Below are 19,693 nucleotides of genomic sequence, written 5' to 3' on the forward strand. Positions count from 1 at the left end.
TAGTTCAGCATTTTTGTATGTAATGACTCAAGCAATGAAATGAGGACTATTAGTTTTATAGTGAATGACTTTTCAGCATTCATAAGTATAGTTAATTTTGACTGACATGACATAAGCAAATGATGATGTTATAAAACAGCAGAGAATTGTATGACAGCAATTGATGCATGTACAAAAGCATTTGCAATTTGTTGGAAGGAATGAGACTGCTGCTATGATGTGCACAAATGACTAAATGTTGTGGAGGTTGAACTAACAGTTATGAGAATTTTACTTGTGATCAGAGAAATGCACTAAAGCAACTGAGAGAAACTGTAATCAACAGCTGCCAGTGGAGGGCGACAGTGTCTGTAGAGACCACAGCGACAGAGAGAGTGTGACAAGGAAATGTACAGGCGAACTTTAAAGCAGGAACAGCGCAGAGGTTAGTACAGAGTAGTATGATTTTCACACCACTGTGGGCCAACAGCACAGTGTGAATGTCCATATTTTAGCACCTTGGGATGACATATTGTTGCTTTTTTTCCCCCTCCATCTTTCCTTGTTGATCTATACCTCTGACACCACTAAAATATTTTTTACAGGAATAAAGAGTCACAAATGAAGGTGGTTTCATAGGTTTATTGCATAAATGCAACTGCAGTATTCAATTATACCAAATCACGTTTGATTAAATTTTCAAGCAATGTGTTTTCAAGTATTTAACTGTTTAACCGTCAGTGGCATTTCTTCTCATGTAACTTTAAGGTTGAACTGAACTTTATTCTCCATTATGTAAATCCAAGACACAAAATTCTACATGTCTTTAATGTATTTTTATACACGTCTTTCTTTTAACTGTTTTGTTTTAATCCCTGAAAACTTCACTGTCAAAAGGAGAATTTAAAATGCAGTTTGATGTGTGTAGATCATTTGTATGTGCTAAACATGGCCTGTTAATAATGCCCTGCTGGTGTGTTAAGGGCAGTTTGTGAAGGTGAGACAGCACCTCAGGCTGAGAATCTTTATTACATTTAACTCATCTTTCATTTAGAGAAAAGAAATATCTACTGATTTAGTCAGAAGTGATGAGATGGACAGATGTAAACTTAGAAATGTCAGCGGTCAATCAGTCAGTCTCAAATCCTCTTTCAGTAAGAAGGAGGAATGCTTCCCTCTCTCCCACTCCTTCCATCACATACAGAGGCCATCATGTCAGAGGTAGTCTGGGGCCGTTAGTGGCCATTTTGGTAAGGAAACGGAACCAGGTCGAGTGAGACAGGATCCGGAATTCGATGGATGCACCTCTCTGTAAAAATAAAAGCACCAAGCTAATAAAAATGTGGTGAAACTTTTAATTTAAAGAATATAATTTACAAGAAAAGCCCCAAGTTAATCAATTTTCTTACACCCCTCATCACCCCAAATCGATGGTGCGCCAGAATTTAAAGTTTTACTTTGGTGAACACTTTTAGTTTGGTGAATTTGGTGAATACCGCATCTGCTCTCTAGACCGGAACCAGGATCCAGACAAAATTCAGAGTGAATAAATACCAGGCTCTTCACTTTATGTGAAGAGTCTGGTGACACGAGGCTATGGCCCAATTCCAATCCGATCCCTTACAGACTCACTGACTTAGAGGTGCGTTCATGTGAAGTGCGTGAGTGTGTGAGGGCTGTCCCATTGTCAAATCGTCAAGTCAGTGAGTCAGTGAGTGAGCCCTTTATGCCCCCTTACCGTAGGTCAGCATCGATGCGGACTTACGGTAAGGAAATTACCCACAGTTCATAGCGTTGTGATGTCAAATACAGGGGTTGCCCTCGGAACACTGGAAGTGTTGTTTAAAAAAAAAAACGAAAACACGGTTGGCAAATATGCAAACGGTAACGTTATGGAAGGAGAGCGAAAAAAACTGATAGATAAACAATGAAACATCACATTAACAAGGATTTAAGATGGTACATAAACACACATGAAGTCAGAGGAATACCAGTGGTTATATTCCACACACAAAGAATATCTATCTATCTATCTATAGATATATATGGATATATTCTTTGTGTGTGGAATATATGCTGACAATAACCGACAAATGATCACGCCCAGAGCCACCAGTGTCAACAACATTTTGTAGAGAGGGGGATAAGTGCTGTCCCATTCCTATTTGTAGCATCCGGAGCCCTTTCAGACTTTTTTTTTTTTTTTTTCTCCCTTTATTGATCATACTCACATTGCCAGAGATAAACGGAGGGTGGGGGGGTTACATGCGCAAATAAAATAATCCCAATTAAAGATTACATGAAATCATAAAGTGCAGGAGAGAAAACAAAATATACAATATGTTTCTGGTAGGCCAACACAAAATCATTTCAAAAACATGGAAACAAAGAAAATAATTCTAGAGTCTTTATGGCTTTCTTGTTTTCAGATTGAGTAATTGTATTAATGTATTGTTTGATTTCCTTTTCAAGACGGTAAGTACATGGTATTTGATTACTGAATTTCCGGTTATGGATATGAGCTTTGGCTAAAAATAATATTAAATTAATTATGTAATATTGGTCTATTTGGGGGGATGGGACTGAAAAGAAACCAAACAATACATTTCGATACTGTTGTCAATATGCTGACGGGTGAAGGTAGTGACATTGTTCCAAAAAATCTGCAGGTGGGGACAGAAGAGGTGGTAAAGATCTTCTGGAGCCTGTTTACAAAAGGAGCAGAATTCAATTATGTCTTTTTTATATCTTTGCATAAATAGATTGGAGGGATAGATTCGGTGGATGAGTTTGAGGGATACTTCTTTGGTTTTATTTGTGATGAAATATTTACAAGGGAGGGACCATATGTTTTTCCAAATCAGGTTTGTGAATATATTGTTCCAGTATGATACGGCATTGGGGGTACTGATGATTTCTTTTTGGAATAGTGCACGTACAGTACGGTTATTGTTCTTTTTCACTGAGAAGCAGATTCGACCGACTTCTGTCTGCACAGGCTCCAGAGGTAATGGGTCAGTTTCAGGTAATGTGACATTTTTAAACAACATAATTACACCAGAGGGTATTGCATCAAATACTATTGCGTATTCTTTCGGAGGAATAGGAAATGTGTATTTATTTAAGAATTCTGAGTATGACAACAATGTGCCGTTTGGTCTGAGAAGCTGACTGACTAAAGTTATGCCATGGGTGAACCAGTTCTCTATAAAAAGTGATCTGTGTTTGTACAGTATGTCCCTGTTGTTCCAAATATAATATCTATGGGGGGTGAAGTTATGTTTATAAACCAGAGACCAGGAAAGAAGTATCTGTTTATGAAAGTTGGCTAGTTTTGTGGGGAGTTTTTCAATATTGTAGGAGCAGAGTAACAAAAAATTAAGGCCACCAACTTTGGAAAATATGTAGTTGGGAATGAAGTTCCAGATTGATGTTGGGTTTCTAATGAATTGTCTGACCCAGTTGATTTTGAATGTATTATTCAGGGTGGAAAAATCAAGAAAGTTAAATCCTCCATTTTCATGGGAATTCATTAAAGTTGATTTTTTTTATATAATGAATTTTGTTTTTCCACACAAAATTATATAGAATTTTGTCAGTTGCTGCAGTGGTCTGTTTATTTACATCCAAAGATATTGCTGTATAGGTGAGCCCAGATAAGCCCTCTGCTTTAGATAAAAGAATTCTGCCCTGAAGGGACAGATCTCTCTGGAGCCAAGAGTTGAATTTTTTCTGTGTTTTTTCTATGATGTGGTTAAAGTTCATAGGGCACCTGTTGCTTGTGTTTTTGTTGATGGTGATTCCCAAATAGGTGACAGACTCTTTTACAGGTATGTTAGAGATGGATGTACTATTACAGGTTTTGAGTGGGAGCAATTCACACTTACTAAGATTCAGGTGAAGTCCGGATGCTCTGGAAAAAACTGAAATTCGGTTAACAGCAACTGAAATTTGTGAGGCATTTTTTATCTTTATTTGTCATCTGCCAGTTGGCTGATGACAGTTTCCCTGTCTACTATAGATATCCCTTTGATGGGGCTCTAAAGTCAGAGAGCAATTGGGCACATATCAGAAATAAATATGGTGACACAGGACAACCCTGCCTGATTCCACAACCTAAATCAAAACGTGGAGAAGTACCTGTGTGCATTTTAGTTGAACAATTCGCTTTCTTATACATGGTTTCTATTGCTGAACAAAAGCATTTACCAAGGCCAAATTTCTGCAAGTGCCTGGAACATGAATTTGTGTTCAATGGTATCAAACGCTTTGCAAAAGTCCAAAAATACACTGAACAAAAATATAAACGCAACACTTTTGTTTTTGCTCCCATTTTTCGTGAGCTGGACTCAAAGATCTAAAACTTTTTCTACATACACAAAAGACCATTTCCCTCGATTATTGTTCATGAATCTGTCTAAATCTGTGTTAGCGAGCACTTCTCCTTTGCCGAGATAATCCATCCCACCTCACAGGTGTGGCATATCAAGATGCTGATTAGACAGCATGAATATTGCACAGGTGTGCCTTAGGCTGGCCACAATAAAAGGCCACTCTGAAATGTGCAGTTTTATCACACCGCACAATGCCACAGATGTTGCAAGTTTTGAGGGAGCGTGCAATTGGCATGCTGATTGCAGGAATGTCCACCAGAGCTGTTGCCTGTGAATTGAATGTTCATTTCTCTACCATAAGCCATCTCCAAAGGCGTTTCAGACAGTTTGGCAGTACATCCAACCGGCCTCACAACCACAGACCACGTGTAACCACACCAGCCCAGGACCTCCACATCCAGCATGTTCACCTCCAAGATCGTCTGAGACCAGCCACCCGGACAGCTGCTGCAACAATCGGTTTGCATAACCAAAGAATTTCTGCACAAACTGTCAGAAACCGTCTCAGGGAAGCTCTGCATGCTCGTCGTCCTCATCGGGGTCTCGACCTGACTGCAGTTCGTTGTCGTAACCAACTTGAGTGGGCAAATGCTCACATTCGATGGCGTCTGGCACGTTGGAGAGGTGTTCTCTTCATGGATGAATCCCAGTTTTCACTGTTCAGGGCAGATGGCAGACAGCATGTGAGGCGTCGTGTGGGCGGTTTGCTGATGTCAACGCTGTGGATCGAGTGGCCCATGGTGGCGGTGGGGTTATGGTATGGGCAGGCGTATGTTATGGACAACGAACACAGTTGCATTTTATTGATGGCATTTTGAATGCACAGAGATATCGTGGCGAGATCCTGAGGCCCATTGTTGTGCCATTCATCCACGACCATCACCTCATGTTGCAGCATGATAATGCACGCCCCATGTTGCAAGGATCTGTACACAATTCCTGGAAGCTGAAAACATCCCAGTTCTTGCATGGCCAGCATACTCACGGACATGTCACCCACTGAGCATGTTTGGGATGCTCTGGATCGGCGTATACGACAGCATGTTCCAGTTCCTGCCAATATCCAGCAACTTTGCGCAGCCATTGAAGAGGAGTGGACCAACATTCCACAGGCCACAATCAACAACCTGATCAACTCTATGCGAAGGAGATGCGTTGCACTGCGTGAGGCAAATGGTGGTCACACCAGATACTGACTGGTTTTCTGCCCCCCCCCCCCCAATAAAGCAAAACTGCACATTTCAGAGTGACCTTTTATTGTAGCCAGCCTAAGGCACACCTGTGCAATATTCATGCTGTCTAATCAGCATCTTGATATGCCACACCTGTGAGGTGGGATGGATTATCTCGGCAAAGGAGAAGTGCTCACTAACACAGATTTAGACAGATTTGTGAACAATATTTGTGAGGAAATGGTCTTTAGTGTGGATAGAAAATGTTTTAGATCTTTGAGTTCAGCTCATGAAAAATGGGAGCAAAAACAAAAGTGGTGCGTTTATATTTTTGTTCAGTGTAAAATAAAGCTGTCATCAGGGCAGTATTCAGCATAATCAATGAGATCCAGAACAAGTCTTATGTTGTTAGATATATGTCTGCCCTTCATGAATCCTGTTTGTGTTTCATCAATAATGTCATCCAGTACTGCTTTAAGTCTTTTGGCAAAGATTCCAGCTAAGATTTTATAATCATTATTGAGGAGACAGATTGGTCTCCAATTATCAATGCAGAGTGAGTCCTTATTAGGTTTAGGGATAAGTGTTAGAAGCCCTTGATATAAGGTAGGAGGAAGAGTCTGGTTATGGATACTTTTGGTGAATACACCATGGAGGAAGGGGGCAAGTTTATCACAAAATGTTATGTAGAATTCAGATGTCAAGCCATCAGTTCCAGGAGATTTATTTAAGTTGCTGAATGGCCAATCTGACTTCTTCTAAGGTTACTTGTTTGTCACAGAGGTCCCTTTGGTCAAAACTAATAGATTTTTAACTGAGAGAGATGTCCAAAAAAATATTTTGTTGCATTTTCATCACATTGTGATTTATACAGGTTCCTATAAAACATTAAACAGTGATTGGATACCTTTTGTGGATCATCTGTGACAGCTCCATCTATATTGAGTTTTTGAATGCGGTTCGCTCTGCCGCGTGACTTTTCCAGCCTAAAAAAATATGCTGTGCTTTGCTCCCCTTCTTCCAACCATTGCTTTCTGGATCTCACATAAGCTCCTTCTGCTTTAACTCTGTATATTTCATCTAGCTTGAGCTGCTGCTCAGTTAGTTCTTGTTTGTCATCTTCTGTTAAATCTTCAGGCATACACTGAGTAAGAGTGGCAATTTTGGTAATTACTTTTGTTTCTTCCTCCTTTCTTAGTTTGGCCAGAGAGGATCCATACTGTCTTAGGTATTTTGCTATCTTGAACTTCAGTAGTTCTCAGTTTTTTGGAAACATTTATCATTCAAGGCCCTTTGCCAGTAACATTTTTTTAGAAAGTGAATCTTTTCTGTAACAACTTTATGTTTTAAGACCGAGTTGTTGAGTTTCCAATATGAATTCCGGTGGGTACTGGCATTGGGTCTAAAATTAATTTGAAGATTTATAGTTTTATGATCTGTGAGCGGGGTAGTCAAGATGTTAACATGGATATTATTTTCATCTAGACTACTTGAGATTAACCAGTAGTCGATTTGTGACCTGCAGGTACCAGTTTTGTTAGCCCATGTATAGGATTTAGTATCTGGATTCTTTTTTCTCCAGATATCTACTAATTGAAATTTCTGCATAAATAAGAGAATTTGCTCTATTTTTGGGGGGCCATCTATCTACAGAGTCGTCTACCGTAACATTGAAATCACCACCAACAACAACCAGCAGGTTAGGATATTTAGATAACCAGGATATAAAATGTGAACCCAGAGTGTCAAATAGGAGGTCATTATCAGTTTTGGTATTATAACCATATACATTGGCCTGAAGGACTATAATGTCATCAAGCTTAATAATTAGTATAAGAAATCTACCATTTGAGTCACTCTCTGAATGTAATATAGCTCCTTCAAATTTGTTTTTCAGGGAGGTTACTCCTGCTGATCTTTCTGAACCATGCGAGAACCATAAGTCATTTCCCCACTGATTTTTCCAGAATTTAGTATCATCTATAATTGAGTGTGATTCTTGTAAGAAACAGAAATCAGACTTTTGTTTGATAAATAAAAACAGGGCTTTGCGTTTAGATTATTGCGTAAGCTTCTGGCATTAAGTGAAACCACTGATAAAGACATTATAAGAAATTATGCAGTTAATTCAGAAATCTCAAATTAGCCTTAATGTTTCTCATCTTCATAATTAGGGCCTTTATTTTTACGTCTCCTGCAGTTAGCACATATAGAATACAGAAATACAATGCAATAATTCATGAACCCCCTCATCTTAAAGTTAAAAACAGGGCACTCACACACCTCTCTTAGGATGAGTGCAAAAAAACAAAAACACCAGGCTTCCAGGTTAATCCATTTGTCGCGGAGCACCGCGTTTTCTTTCTCCAGTGTTTCAACTTGACTCTGCAGGGAGTCCACATGGAGAGTCACATCTTCCACTTGTTTCCCCACGAACTCCAGCGAGTCAGTACCACTTCTAATTGTTTGTGTGCTATCTTTAACAGTGGTTTCGAGAGATTGCAGTCTTCTGAGGGATTCCTCCTGCATTTTTTCAATTCTCTCCATCACTGTCATTAAGGCAGAGTTTGTCACAGTTTGTTCGTCGTCTCCTTCACTGGCCAATTTTTTTGCTTTCTTTCCTGGCCGTCGATCTTTAATGCTTTCCTCAGGTATTGTAGATGGGTTCTCGGGGTTTAATAATCCATCCAAAACCTCGAGCTGGTTTTCTAAAGCTTTGCGTGCATATGAGTGCATCGTGATAGCGGGGTCTTTGTTCATTTCTGATCAGCAGCCGGGAAGGTAAAAATGACAGGAGTAGGAGTGAACCACTGCTTTTCTTTCCCTTTTTTGGAAGCAGTTTCAGTGACTTTCACTGTGTTTGATAGAGTCCATCAGAGACAAAAGAAAAAGTTTGGTCTGATTTCGCAGGGCAACCAGTTGCTCGTCAAGGACAGGAAACTTCAAAAAAGACAAAAAACTTTTGGTCTCCTTATCGTTGTATCTACTCACAGTTCAGGCAACTTTTCATTCTCAGGTAGTTGCTCTTCTTAGCGTGATTTAGTTTTGTTTCATGTCGTAGATCTTGACTGAGACGCCATCACCGCTCACGTGCCTCCCACCCCTTTCCTCAGCCCTCCCCAGCTCTCCCTACATTTACTACCTTTCTGTGAAGCACTTCCTTCGCGAGTCCTCATGTACTATTTGCTTTAAAATAAGGCTACAGATGATTGTACTGTTGCCAGTTTACCACTACAATTCTAAAACCACTGTTTAATAGCCATCTATCCCTTTCATCTCCAATTATTCGTCGACCCTACAGCAGTTCCGTGCCCCCGTCCCGACGCAGACCGAGCCCTTTCAGACTCTCACACTCAATCACTTACAGCTGACGTCAGTTAAATCAGTGAGGGTTCAGGGCTTGAGTCTTTAGGGGCCGGATTAGAATTGGGCCATCATGTCAGAAGCTAAAAGGGGGAAGTAAAACTGATATCACTTCCTTTTTTTCTCACTGTCTATAGAAATATGAATGCAACAACGCTCAGGTTTGCTTGAAGTTTTCACACATTCTCCTCTGAGGTTGATCACTGACAGGACACATTTCAGGCTGCTCAGTGAAGGATATACATGTTTCCTGTCGGGTGAAGTAGAAAAGTTTGACTGGATCAACAGAGGCTGAACACAGAGCAGACATGAAAGCTGTGGTTGGATTGTTGTTGTTGATGCTACTCCGAGTCTGTCATGGTGAGCTGTTCAACAACACGTTAATATTTGATTTAATATTATGTGAATACAATGTTTTGTAACTTTTTGTACAGATATTGGTTTCAAGAGTAGTAAAGCCACTTTCCTCAGTAATGAGTAATGCAGATCAAATACTACAGGCTGGAGACACCTGTTGGTTCTGAAGAAATGACAGCTTCTTTACATATAAATATCAATTACACTGTTTGAAGCTGATATCAAAGCTTTTTTTAAGGTTCAGTCGCTTTAAAGAAAAAAGACTAGTTATTTCAAAGAAGATTTACAAATCCAGAGGTCAGTTCCTCTTCATTATGTGTGTACTGTAAAAACAACAGTCACACTTTTTGGATTAAAGCACGTCATCTCTGACAGTTCAGATATGTAATTAATTGAGTGAACCCTGACTTTCCTGAAGTCAATTGAATGTTTAAGACAAACAATTGAATGATATTGTACTCTGTCCCTAACTTTATATCTTGTGGTTTTTTTTTTGCAAAAAAACAACAACATTTTTTTCACGGACCGTTTAAGAGTTAATGAGTCATAACAGACCGCAGACGGGGCTAACAGCTAACGGTTGTTAGCTTAGCTTAGGTTGTTAGTCCAAAGATACTGTATTGGTTAGTCCCTCCGAAGGGACACTAACAACTCAAAGTACACGTCAAATAAAATTTCTCCAAAAATGTTTCTTGTTATTTTAGGTAGTTATTATGTTAATGTATGTCCAAGTGTTCATTTCCCCCGATAAGTTGGTTTGAATTCGTTATTTGATTCTATACACACAGTCTGACCATCTCGAGCTTTTATTTTGATACTTCCGGTGACCGGCAGTGTAAATTTGCATATTAGCGAAATATTTAGTTTCACCCAGAACATTTAGATTTAACATTTAACATTTAGATTTAGATTTAGCATTTAGATTTAACATTTAGATTTTGCTTGTACTGCTCTTTCACATAATCACTATACAAATGATTTGAAGTTAAACTATGTTTTCTATCAAGCACATCATTTTATACATTTTCCCCAAATACAGCCTGATGAGCCATGATTTGATCAGACCTGTGTAACACTCAGCTACACAACAATAAATTACTTTTAATAACGTGGTCTGAGAGACAAAGCTTCACCAAAGCCACTATTATTTTTATTACTTTGTTTTGTTGTTGTTGTTGTTGTTGTTGTTGTTGTTGTTTTTTACAATATTTGCATATGCTTAAAATACTGTCATGGTTATTCCTTTTGTATGTATTCAGTGATCAAAATTATGATTATTTTTTATCTTTTTTAATCTCCAGGTGTGGAAACCTCCTGTGATGGCAGACAGGATGGAGCTCAGTGTTATGGAGCTTTGGGAGGAACTGTGGTCCTCCGGCTGATGGACAGCGCCTCAGAAATATTTAGATACCGATGGTCAAACAAAACAACAACAATACTCCTTGGGAGAAAGAATCTGATTGTGTCTCATGAGATAGAAAACAGATCATCATTTACTCCCAGTAATGGAACATTTAGGATCAATAACCTGAGCTGGAGTGATGGTGGGGAATATAAACTTTCAACCTACGATTCAAATGGACGGCTATCAGAGGAGCGGGCTCTACAGTTAACCATTCAAGGTAAATAATTTTTTTTTACTGGGAAATTTAGTAACACTGATAGACATTCATGTCATATTGTATTGCCAAACTATATCTCAAATTCTACATATATGTGTTTCTCTGTCTGTCCTGTTCTGTATCAGAAACTATAAAATGACCAAGATGTTACATGAAAAGTCATCTGAGTGTGTTTCCTTCAGCTCCTGTGTCCTCTGTCCTGCTGGTCTCTGAGTGTCTGTCCCAGGGAGAGATGAGGGTGTCCTGCTCCTCTAAGGGAGGGGACAGTCCTCAGTACAGCTGGACTCTGTATGGACGCACACTGACAGACGCTGAGCTCCTCTCTGGAAACACTGAGACCACCAACATCACTCTGAAACAACACGTCTCAGGAGAACTGGTCTGCTCAGTCAGGAATAAAGTCAGTAGTGTCTCAACAGAAATGAAGGTGACTAACTGTGGTGAGTGAGAACATGAGTAAAAAAACAGCTACACAACAATAAATTACTTTTAATAATGTGGTCTGAGAGACAAAGCTTCACCAAAGCCACTATTATTTTTATTACTTTGTTTTTTTGTTGTTGTTGTTGTTTTTTACAATATTTGCATATGCTTAAAATACTGTCATGGCTATTCCTTTTGTATACATTCAGTGATCAAAATTATGATTATTTTTTATCTTTTTTAATTTCCAGGTGTGGAAACCTCCTGTGATGGCAGACAGGATGGAGCTCAGTGTTATGGAGCTTTGGGAGGAGGAACACTGGTCCTCCGGCTGATGGACAGCGCCTCAGAAATATTTCACTACCGATGGGCAACCAAAACAACAACAATACTCTATGGGGTAAAGGATTGGATTGTGACAAATGTGATAAAAAACAGATCATCATTTACTCCCAGTGATGGGACATTAAGGATCAATAACCTGAGCTGGAGTGATGGTGGGGAATATAAACTTTCAACCTACGATTCAAATGGACAGCTATCAGAGGAGCGGACTCTACAGTTAACCATTCAAGGTAAATAGTTTTTTTTACTGGGAAATTTAGTAACACTGATAGACATTCATGTCATATTGTATTGCCAAACTATATCTCAAATTCTACATATATGTGTTTCTCTGTCTGGCCTGTTCTGTATCAGAAACTGTATAAAATGACCAAGATGTTACATGAAAAATCATCTGAGTGTGTTTCCTTCAGCTCCTGTGTCCTCTGTCCTGCTGGTCTCTGAGTGTCTGTCCCAGGGAGAGATGAGGGTGTCCTGCTCCTCTGAGGGAGGGGACAGTCCTCAGTACAGCTGGACTCTGGATGGACACACACTGACAGACACTGAGCTCCTCTCTGGAAACACTGAGACCACCAACATCACTCTGAAACAACATGTCTCAGGAGAACTGGTCTGCTCAGTCAGGAATAAAGTCAGCAGTGTGTCAAAAGAAATGAAGGTGACTAACTGTGGTGAGTGAGAACATGAGTAAAAAACAGCTACACAACAATAAATTACTTTTAATAATGTGGTCTGAGAGACAAAGCTTCACCAAAGCCACTATTATTTTTATTACTTTGTTTTTTTGTTGTTGTTGTTGTTGTTTTTTACAATATTTGCATATGCTTAAAATACTGTCATGGCTATTCCTTTTGTATACATTCAGTGATCAAAATTATGATTATTTTTTATCTTTTTTAATTTCCAGGTAAGGAAACCTCCTGTGATGGCAGACAGGATGGAGCTCAGTGTTATGGAGCTTTGGGAGGAACTGTGGTCCTCCGGCTGATGGACAGCGCCTCAGAAATATTTCACTACCGATGGGCAACCAAAACAACAACAATACTCTATGGGGTAAAGGATTGGATTGTGACTAATGCGATAAAAAAAAAGATCATCATTTACTCCCAGTGATGGAACATTTAGGATCAATAACCTGAGCTGGAGTGATGGTGAGGAATATAAACTTTCAACCTACGATTCAAATGGACGGCTATCAGAGGAGCGGACTCTACAGTTAACCATTCAAGGTAAATAATTTTTTTTACTGGGAAATTTAGTAACACTGATAGACATTCATGTCATATTGTATTGCCAAACTATATCTCAAATTCTACATATATGTGTTTCTCTGTCTGGCCTGTTCTGTATCAGAAACTGTATAAAATAACCAAGATGTTAATATGAAAAGTCATCTGAGTGTGTTTCCTTCAGCTCCTGTGTCCTCTGTCCTGCTGGTCTCTGAGTGTCTGTCCCAGGGAGAGATGAGGGTGTCCTGCTCCTCTGAGGGAGGGGACAGTCCTCAGTACAGCTGGACTCTGGATGGACACACACTGACAGATGCTGACCTCCTCTCTGGAAACACTGAGACCACCAACATCACTCTGAAACAACACGTCTCAGGACAACTGGTCTGCTCAGTCAGGAATAATGTCAGCAGTGTCTCAAAGGAAATGAAGATTACTAACTGTGGTGAGTGAGAACATGAGTAAAAAACAGTTTGATGATTATGACACTGATGATAAACTGTACATCAGTCATTGATGTGTTTCTTTCCTTCAGGCTTCATATTCATTAACTGCACCTTACCCAATGCGACACACATATCACAGTGGGTGTTTGCAGCCAATAACACCCTGTGCATTGAGCCAACAACAGCTCCTACCACGACCACAGAAACCTCCACTGTGGGTAAGGAGACTGTCAGCATACTTAACCCCAGCACTAATATCACATCCTCCAATCAAACTGTGACTCCCCCCAGCAATGATGGCCCATATGGTATATTAAGTGAAAACAAACAGTTGATAGTCATTTCCCCCTTTTTTCTTTGTCTGTCTCCAAAAAACCACCTGTAGTGACTGCTAACATTAAAATATCTGTGTCTCTTGTGTTTTTTTGTTATCGAAACAGACAACTTGCCAATAATGGCCGGGGTACTCTCTGCACTGGTGCTGCTGTTACTGATCGGCGTGGCTGTCATCTGTTCTCAGAGGAAAAAGAAAAACAGCAAACCTGAAGGTTCAAAACAGAACTTCCTTTTTTCTAAGCCATTTCTGTATTCACAGTTTCTCTATTCACAGATTCAAGAATAGTCTGACATTTTGAGCTGTGCATGTAGGCTACTTCTTGCAGAGAGTAAGATAAGAAGCTTCAGGCCACTGTAATGTTTGTCAGTTAGCCATGAAGCTACTGTTAGCCAGTTAGCTTCAGTAGAAAGACTGGAAGCAGGGGACAGCAGCTAACTTTGCTCTGACCAACAGTAACAAAAACCACCTACCAGCAAAGTCTAAAACTCCTTAATCAATGCTTTATTTTATAAAATAGAAAACTTTAGAGATAGATTTTTAAAATAAATTTTGGACAGTCAGGTCGTCTGTTTTCCCCTGCTCTTCCAGTCTTTGTGCTAAAGCTAACCATCTGCTAGCATAACGGTAGCTTCTCATTCACTGACAAACTTCACAGTGATAGAAATTTTTTTTGTCTTACTGTTGTCGGGAATGTATTTCACAAAATGTAAAAAAAACCCAAAACACTTTTTTGTAACGATGCCTTCTACAAACACTTAGTGGCGGATTAAGTATTCAGATCCTTTACTTAAATAAAACTACTAATAATGAGCTGTAAAAATAGCCTAGCCCACTACATTACAGTAAATGTAAGCCTATTGCATTAAGAATATTACTTAAGTAAAAATATACAAGTATAAAAAAGGACAATGTCCAAAACTGGAAACAGATATTTTTCTCAGAAGACAGGAGTTAATGTTTTAGGGATAATTTGTGTTCACTTTTGTATAGGTACTTAATGTTATGTGTGTTTAAATATGATTTTGCAGTCACAGCATGTTTGTAACCATGTTTCTTGAAGTCAAAACTGTGATTGTACACCATATAGATAAGGGGAATATTCTCATATATGTTTAAAGGGTTTAACTCTTAAAGATTGAATTATGCAATTTTGTGTAATTTTGAGTGAAATATTCTTTCTTTTACTTCGGTCGTTTTAAATTCACTTCTGCCCACTATGTTCACAGCTTAGTAGCTTCTTGTAAAGAAGGTATTCATAGTTGATTTTTTGGAGAAAAAATGCTTTCACTTTTGTATAGGTACGCCACTCAGTCATCATTTATGTTTCTTTATGTCTGTGAAAACATGGATGCTTCAACCACAACTTCCCCCAGGCAGCACAGTTTCAAGGTGGGCATCAAAGATTTATGTCACCAGCTTAGTACCTGACCAAATGTCTCCTCCTCTTATGACATTGAATCATGGACATGAAAGTGTTTTTGCAGAACAGTATGATGTCACAGTGAAGTTGACCTTTGACCTGTTGGATATAAACTGTCATCTGGTCACATTATTTCTTTAGTTATGGTCAAAAACAGTTTTTGTGAGGTCACAGTGGCCTCGACCTTTAACCTTCGACCACCAAATTCTAATCAGTTCAGTCTTGGGTCCAAATTGATGTTTGTGCCAAATTTGAAGAAATTCCCTCAAAGTGTTCTTGAGATATCGTGTTCACAAGAGTGGGACTGGAGCTACTGCTGGCATAAAATGTTGACTTTGCATTCAAAGCCTGATTAAAGCTCAATTTTGTAGTTTTACACAATTTAGATTATGGACATGTTAACATAGATGATGAAAGTTTTTAAGACTTTTAAGAGATTGAATTATGTCAATAACAGTTTTTAGTTTTTCTCATCTGATTATATTTTAAAATATACAGCTCTGTTTTGATTCTATGTTTACAAAAAGTAATCATGTAAAACTTCTCAAAGCAATTAATTGTATGAGCTTTCTAATGTTGTTTTGTGTTTAAATCACTTCTATATCAGCTAAGCCTTCTTGTTGACATTTTGATCACGGACTGTACCTTTAATGACTGCAGTGAACTGAATAAAACTTCCAGATTCATCATCAGTATTAGTCTGTGTGAGGTTTCTCTCTCCTGGTTTACAGAGGTGTTACTGTTGCTAATGGATAATTCTGAATGCAGTAAAAATGTCCGGTGACAACACGTAAACATTTCAGGAAAAATAATGATCAATAAAAAAATACCCAAATACCTATTAATAAATATCAAATACTGATGTCAGAAATGATGAGGTGGAGAGATGTAAACTAGGACATGTCAGCTGTCAGTCTCAAATCCTCTTTCAGTATAGAGGAGAGGTCCATCACATACAGAGGCCGTCGTGTTGGAGGCTGACAGGGAAAGTGAAACTGCTATCAGTTCCTTTTCTCCTCCCTGCCTATAAAAAGATGTATACAATAACAGTCTGGTTGGTGCAAAGTTTTCACACATTTTCCTCTGAGGTGGATCAGGACACATTTCAGGCTGCTCAGTGAAGGATAAACACGTATGCTTTGGGGTGAGGTGGAAACTTTTGTGTGTAAGCCGCTGACTGGGTCAACAGAGTCTGAGGAGACATGGAAGCTGTGATCGGACTGTTGCTGATGATACTGGGAGTCTCTCATGGTGAGCTGTGACAGTATTTTCAAGTCTCGTTAAAAAGTACATCATCTTCACTGATATGTGTTGCAGCTGATATACTGACCCACACTGGGAAGAATCATGACACATAAATGAATTAGATATTATTAAATATGTTTTTTCAGCTCTGGTCTTCACTTGTCTGCCATAGATCTATGACGTTGACACAAACTGACAGTTTTCTCTGCTCTGATTTTAAGCGAATATTTACATGGGACAATAAATCAAAGCCTCAGTATTCTAGGTTGATTTTAATCTCACTCAGTTACTGAACTTAAAAGGGAGGATTGCAAACATAGCTCTTACGCTAATGTTAAATCATAATCTCAGTCACAGTTGCAATTTTTCACTTTTCTCATTTTTTTAAAAAAATATCTTTTATTTCCAGGTGTGGAAACGTGCTGTGATGGCAGACAGGATGGAGCTCAGTGTTATGGAGCTTTGGGAGGAACTGTGGTCCTCCGGCTGATGGACAGCGCCTCAGAAATATTTAGATACCGATGGTCAAACAAAACAACAACAATATTGGCTGGGAGAAAGAATCTGATTGTGTCTAATGAGATAGAGATCAGATCATCATTTACTCCCAGTGATGGAACATTTAGGATCAATAACCTGAGCTGGAATGATGGTGGGGAATATAAACTTGAAACCTTTGATTCAAATGGACAAAGAGCAGTGGACTCTATATTTGTCCATTCAGGGCAAATAGCTTTTTTTTTTTTTTTTTTTACCAACTAGGGAAATTCAAAACATTGGTAGAAATACATGTCATATTCTATTGCTAAACTAAAACATGTCTACATATATCTCATATTTATCTCTGTCTGGCCTGTTCTGTATCAGAAACTGTATAAAATGACCAAGATGTTAATATGAAAAGTCATCTGAGTGTGTTTCCTTCAGCTCCTGTGTCCTCTGTCCTGCTGGTCCCTGAGTGTCTGTCCCAGGGAGAGATGAGGGTGTCCTGCTCCTCTGAGGGAGGGGACAGTCCTCAGTACAGCTGGACTCTGGATGGACACACACTGACAGATGCTGAGCTCCTCTCTGGAAACACTGAGACCACCAACATCACTCTGAAACAACACGTCTCAGGACAACTGGTCTGCTCAGTCAGGAATAAAGTCAGTAGGATATCTAGTGGTGAGCGAGAGGACATAAAAAAAAGACTTTCAATCTTTATACTGATGATTATGGTCACTCTGTACATCAGTCATGGCTTCCTGTTTCTTTGCCCACAGGCTTCATATTCAGCGAGTGCATCTCCACCTCCACTGAGGGTAAGGAGAGTGACATCAACATGTGAACAAAACCCTAAAACCCTGTATTTAAGGTGACATGGAGTGATGACACTCAACTTCAGGTTATCAGAAATGATCAGCATTTATCCTGAGTAACTGAATGTAACTTGCATTAAGTTCACCTCGGGGCACCACCCTTCAAAAAGGGAAATGAAAGCTGATGTATTAATTCAGTGTCAAAATGGAGGTTAGGTAAACCCCTGACTCATAAACAGCGACCATTACATCTCATACACACAAAGCAAGTAATCAGAATCTTTTTCAGTGTTCAACCTATTGAACCTCTAATGATACACACAACTACTAATTATTGAACAAATCCCACAAATCCCATCTCCAGGATTGGGATTCTCACCTGTTGTCACTCAACCCTTGTGGTCATCAGTGCGAGCACTGGTGATGGTAATGGGAGAGTGAACTGAAGTGGCGTTCATTTACCTTTTCAAAGGATGATGTTTTGAGATGAATTTGACACATGTGATTTCTGTTACTCAGTACAAATGTTGATCATTTCTGCTCACCTGAAGTTGAGTGTAATCACTCTATGTCATCTTACATGCAAGATAAAGCAATTAGCCTTTAAGCTACACACGTCAATCAGACTTCCTCCAGCAGAGATGACCCCTGGCATTTATGTCAAAACTAACTCTCCTGTCACAGCACTAACTTAACATCTGATTTTTGTGTCTCTTTATCCAAACAGATCACTCCCTGCTCATATGTGGTGTGAGAGCAGCTGTGGTGATTCTTGCATTAATTGGGATCTGCGTCTTTTTTGCTTGGAAGAAGCAGAAATACAAGATGGCTGCAGGCTCTGGCGTCCGCTGTAAGAGGGGACATGAAGAGAACTCTGTTATGATGGTTGAAGTGAGAAGTTCTGCATCTGAACTTTACAGTAACGTGTGAAACCAAGGCCTTAGTGTCGTCTCATATGTGCTGTGATCAGCCATGTGTCTTTATGGGTGTGTTTTTGGCTGATAGGCGGGTAAACTGTAAACAGCCAGAGAAAGAGGTGGGTACACTCTGTATACCTGAGCATACCCTCCACTACACCACTGGTGCAACTAAGTTTGATGCCATTTGGAAGTTATTTTGCTGTAGATTTCCACATTGTCATTACAATGTCCAAAACTGGAAACAGATATTTTTCTCAGAAGACAAGAGTTAATGTTTTAGAGATAATTTGTGTTTGCTTTTGTATAGATACTTGATGTAGTGACTGTAAATATTTATGTGTGTTTTAATGTGATTTTGCATTCACAGCATGTTTGTAACCATGTTTATTGAAGTCAAAACTGTAATTATACACCATATAGATATGGGCAATATTCTCATATATGATTAAAGGGTTTAACTCTTAAAGATTCAATTATGTAAATAATAGTTTGTGTTATTCTGATTTGATTATAATTACTAATGCAGGTCTGTTTTGCTTCCATGTTTATGTAAAACCTCTCAAAGGTTTCTAGTTGCTTTCTAAATCTGTCATCCACTCAGTCATGTATCATCAGTTAATTTGTTTAAAGTCCTTGTGTTGACATGTTGATCACGGACTGTACCTTTAATGACTGCAGAGATCTGAATCAAACTTCCAGACTCATTATCAGAATTAGTGGGTGTGAGGTTTCCCTCTACTGGTTTACAGAGGCGTTACTGTTGCTAAGGGATAATTCTGTATTCAGTAAAACTCTGTGTTGACAACATGTAAACATTTCAGGTAAATCAGTGATCAGTAAATAATGATCATATATCTGTTACTGCCTTTAGGGGCTTCACTGAAACAGCTTCACCAGATATTAAGTGTAAAGTGTTTTCATATTTTCGGGCATTTGTCTTTAATCAACAGCTGCCAGTGGAGGGCGACAGAGTCTGAAGAGACCACAGAGACAGAGAGCATGTGACAAGGAAATGTACAGGTGAACTTTAAAGCAGGAACAGTGCAGAGGTTAGTACAGAGTAGCATGACTTTCAGACCACTGTGGGCCAACAGCACAGTGTGAATATCCATATTTTAGCACCTTTGGATGACATATTGTTGCCTT

The 19,693-nt window shown here is 39.1% G+C and overlaps 1 protein-coding gene across 6 annotated transcripts in view; it reads left to right on the top strand.

Moving 5' to 3' along the window:
* Positions 1-19,693, top strand: part of LOC125894961 (hemicentin-1-like) — a 66,004-nt gene that overhangs the window by 15,396 nt on the left and 30,915 nt on the right. For 2 of the 6 annotated variants that reach the window (XM_049586717.1, XM_049586723.1), the window contains 2 exons: positions 11,070-11,327; positions 11,562-11,885. The exons of 1 other annotated variant lie outside the window; for it this stretch is intronic. In XM_049586717.1, the coding sequence (XP_049442674.1) occupies positions 11,070-11,327; positions 11,562-11,885 (582 nt within the window). Of the gene's footprint in view, positions 1-9,007; positions 9,269-10,566; positions 10,888-11,069; positions 11,328-11,561; positions 11,886-13,068; positions 13,327-19,693 lie in introns of those variants that run through there. 3 more of the 6 variants (XM_049586720.1, XM_049586721.1, XM_049586719.1) reach the window with 3 other exon arrangements.

Source organism: Epinephelus fuscoguttatus, linkage group LG9, assembly GCF_011397635.1.
Source record: "Epinephelus fuscoguttatus linkage group LG9, E.fuscoguttatus.final_Chr_v1".
Taxonomy (NCBI): Eukaryota; Metazoa; Chordata; class Actinopteri; order Perciformes; family Serranidae; genus Epinephelus; species Epinephelus fuscoguttatus.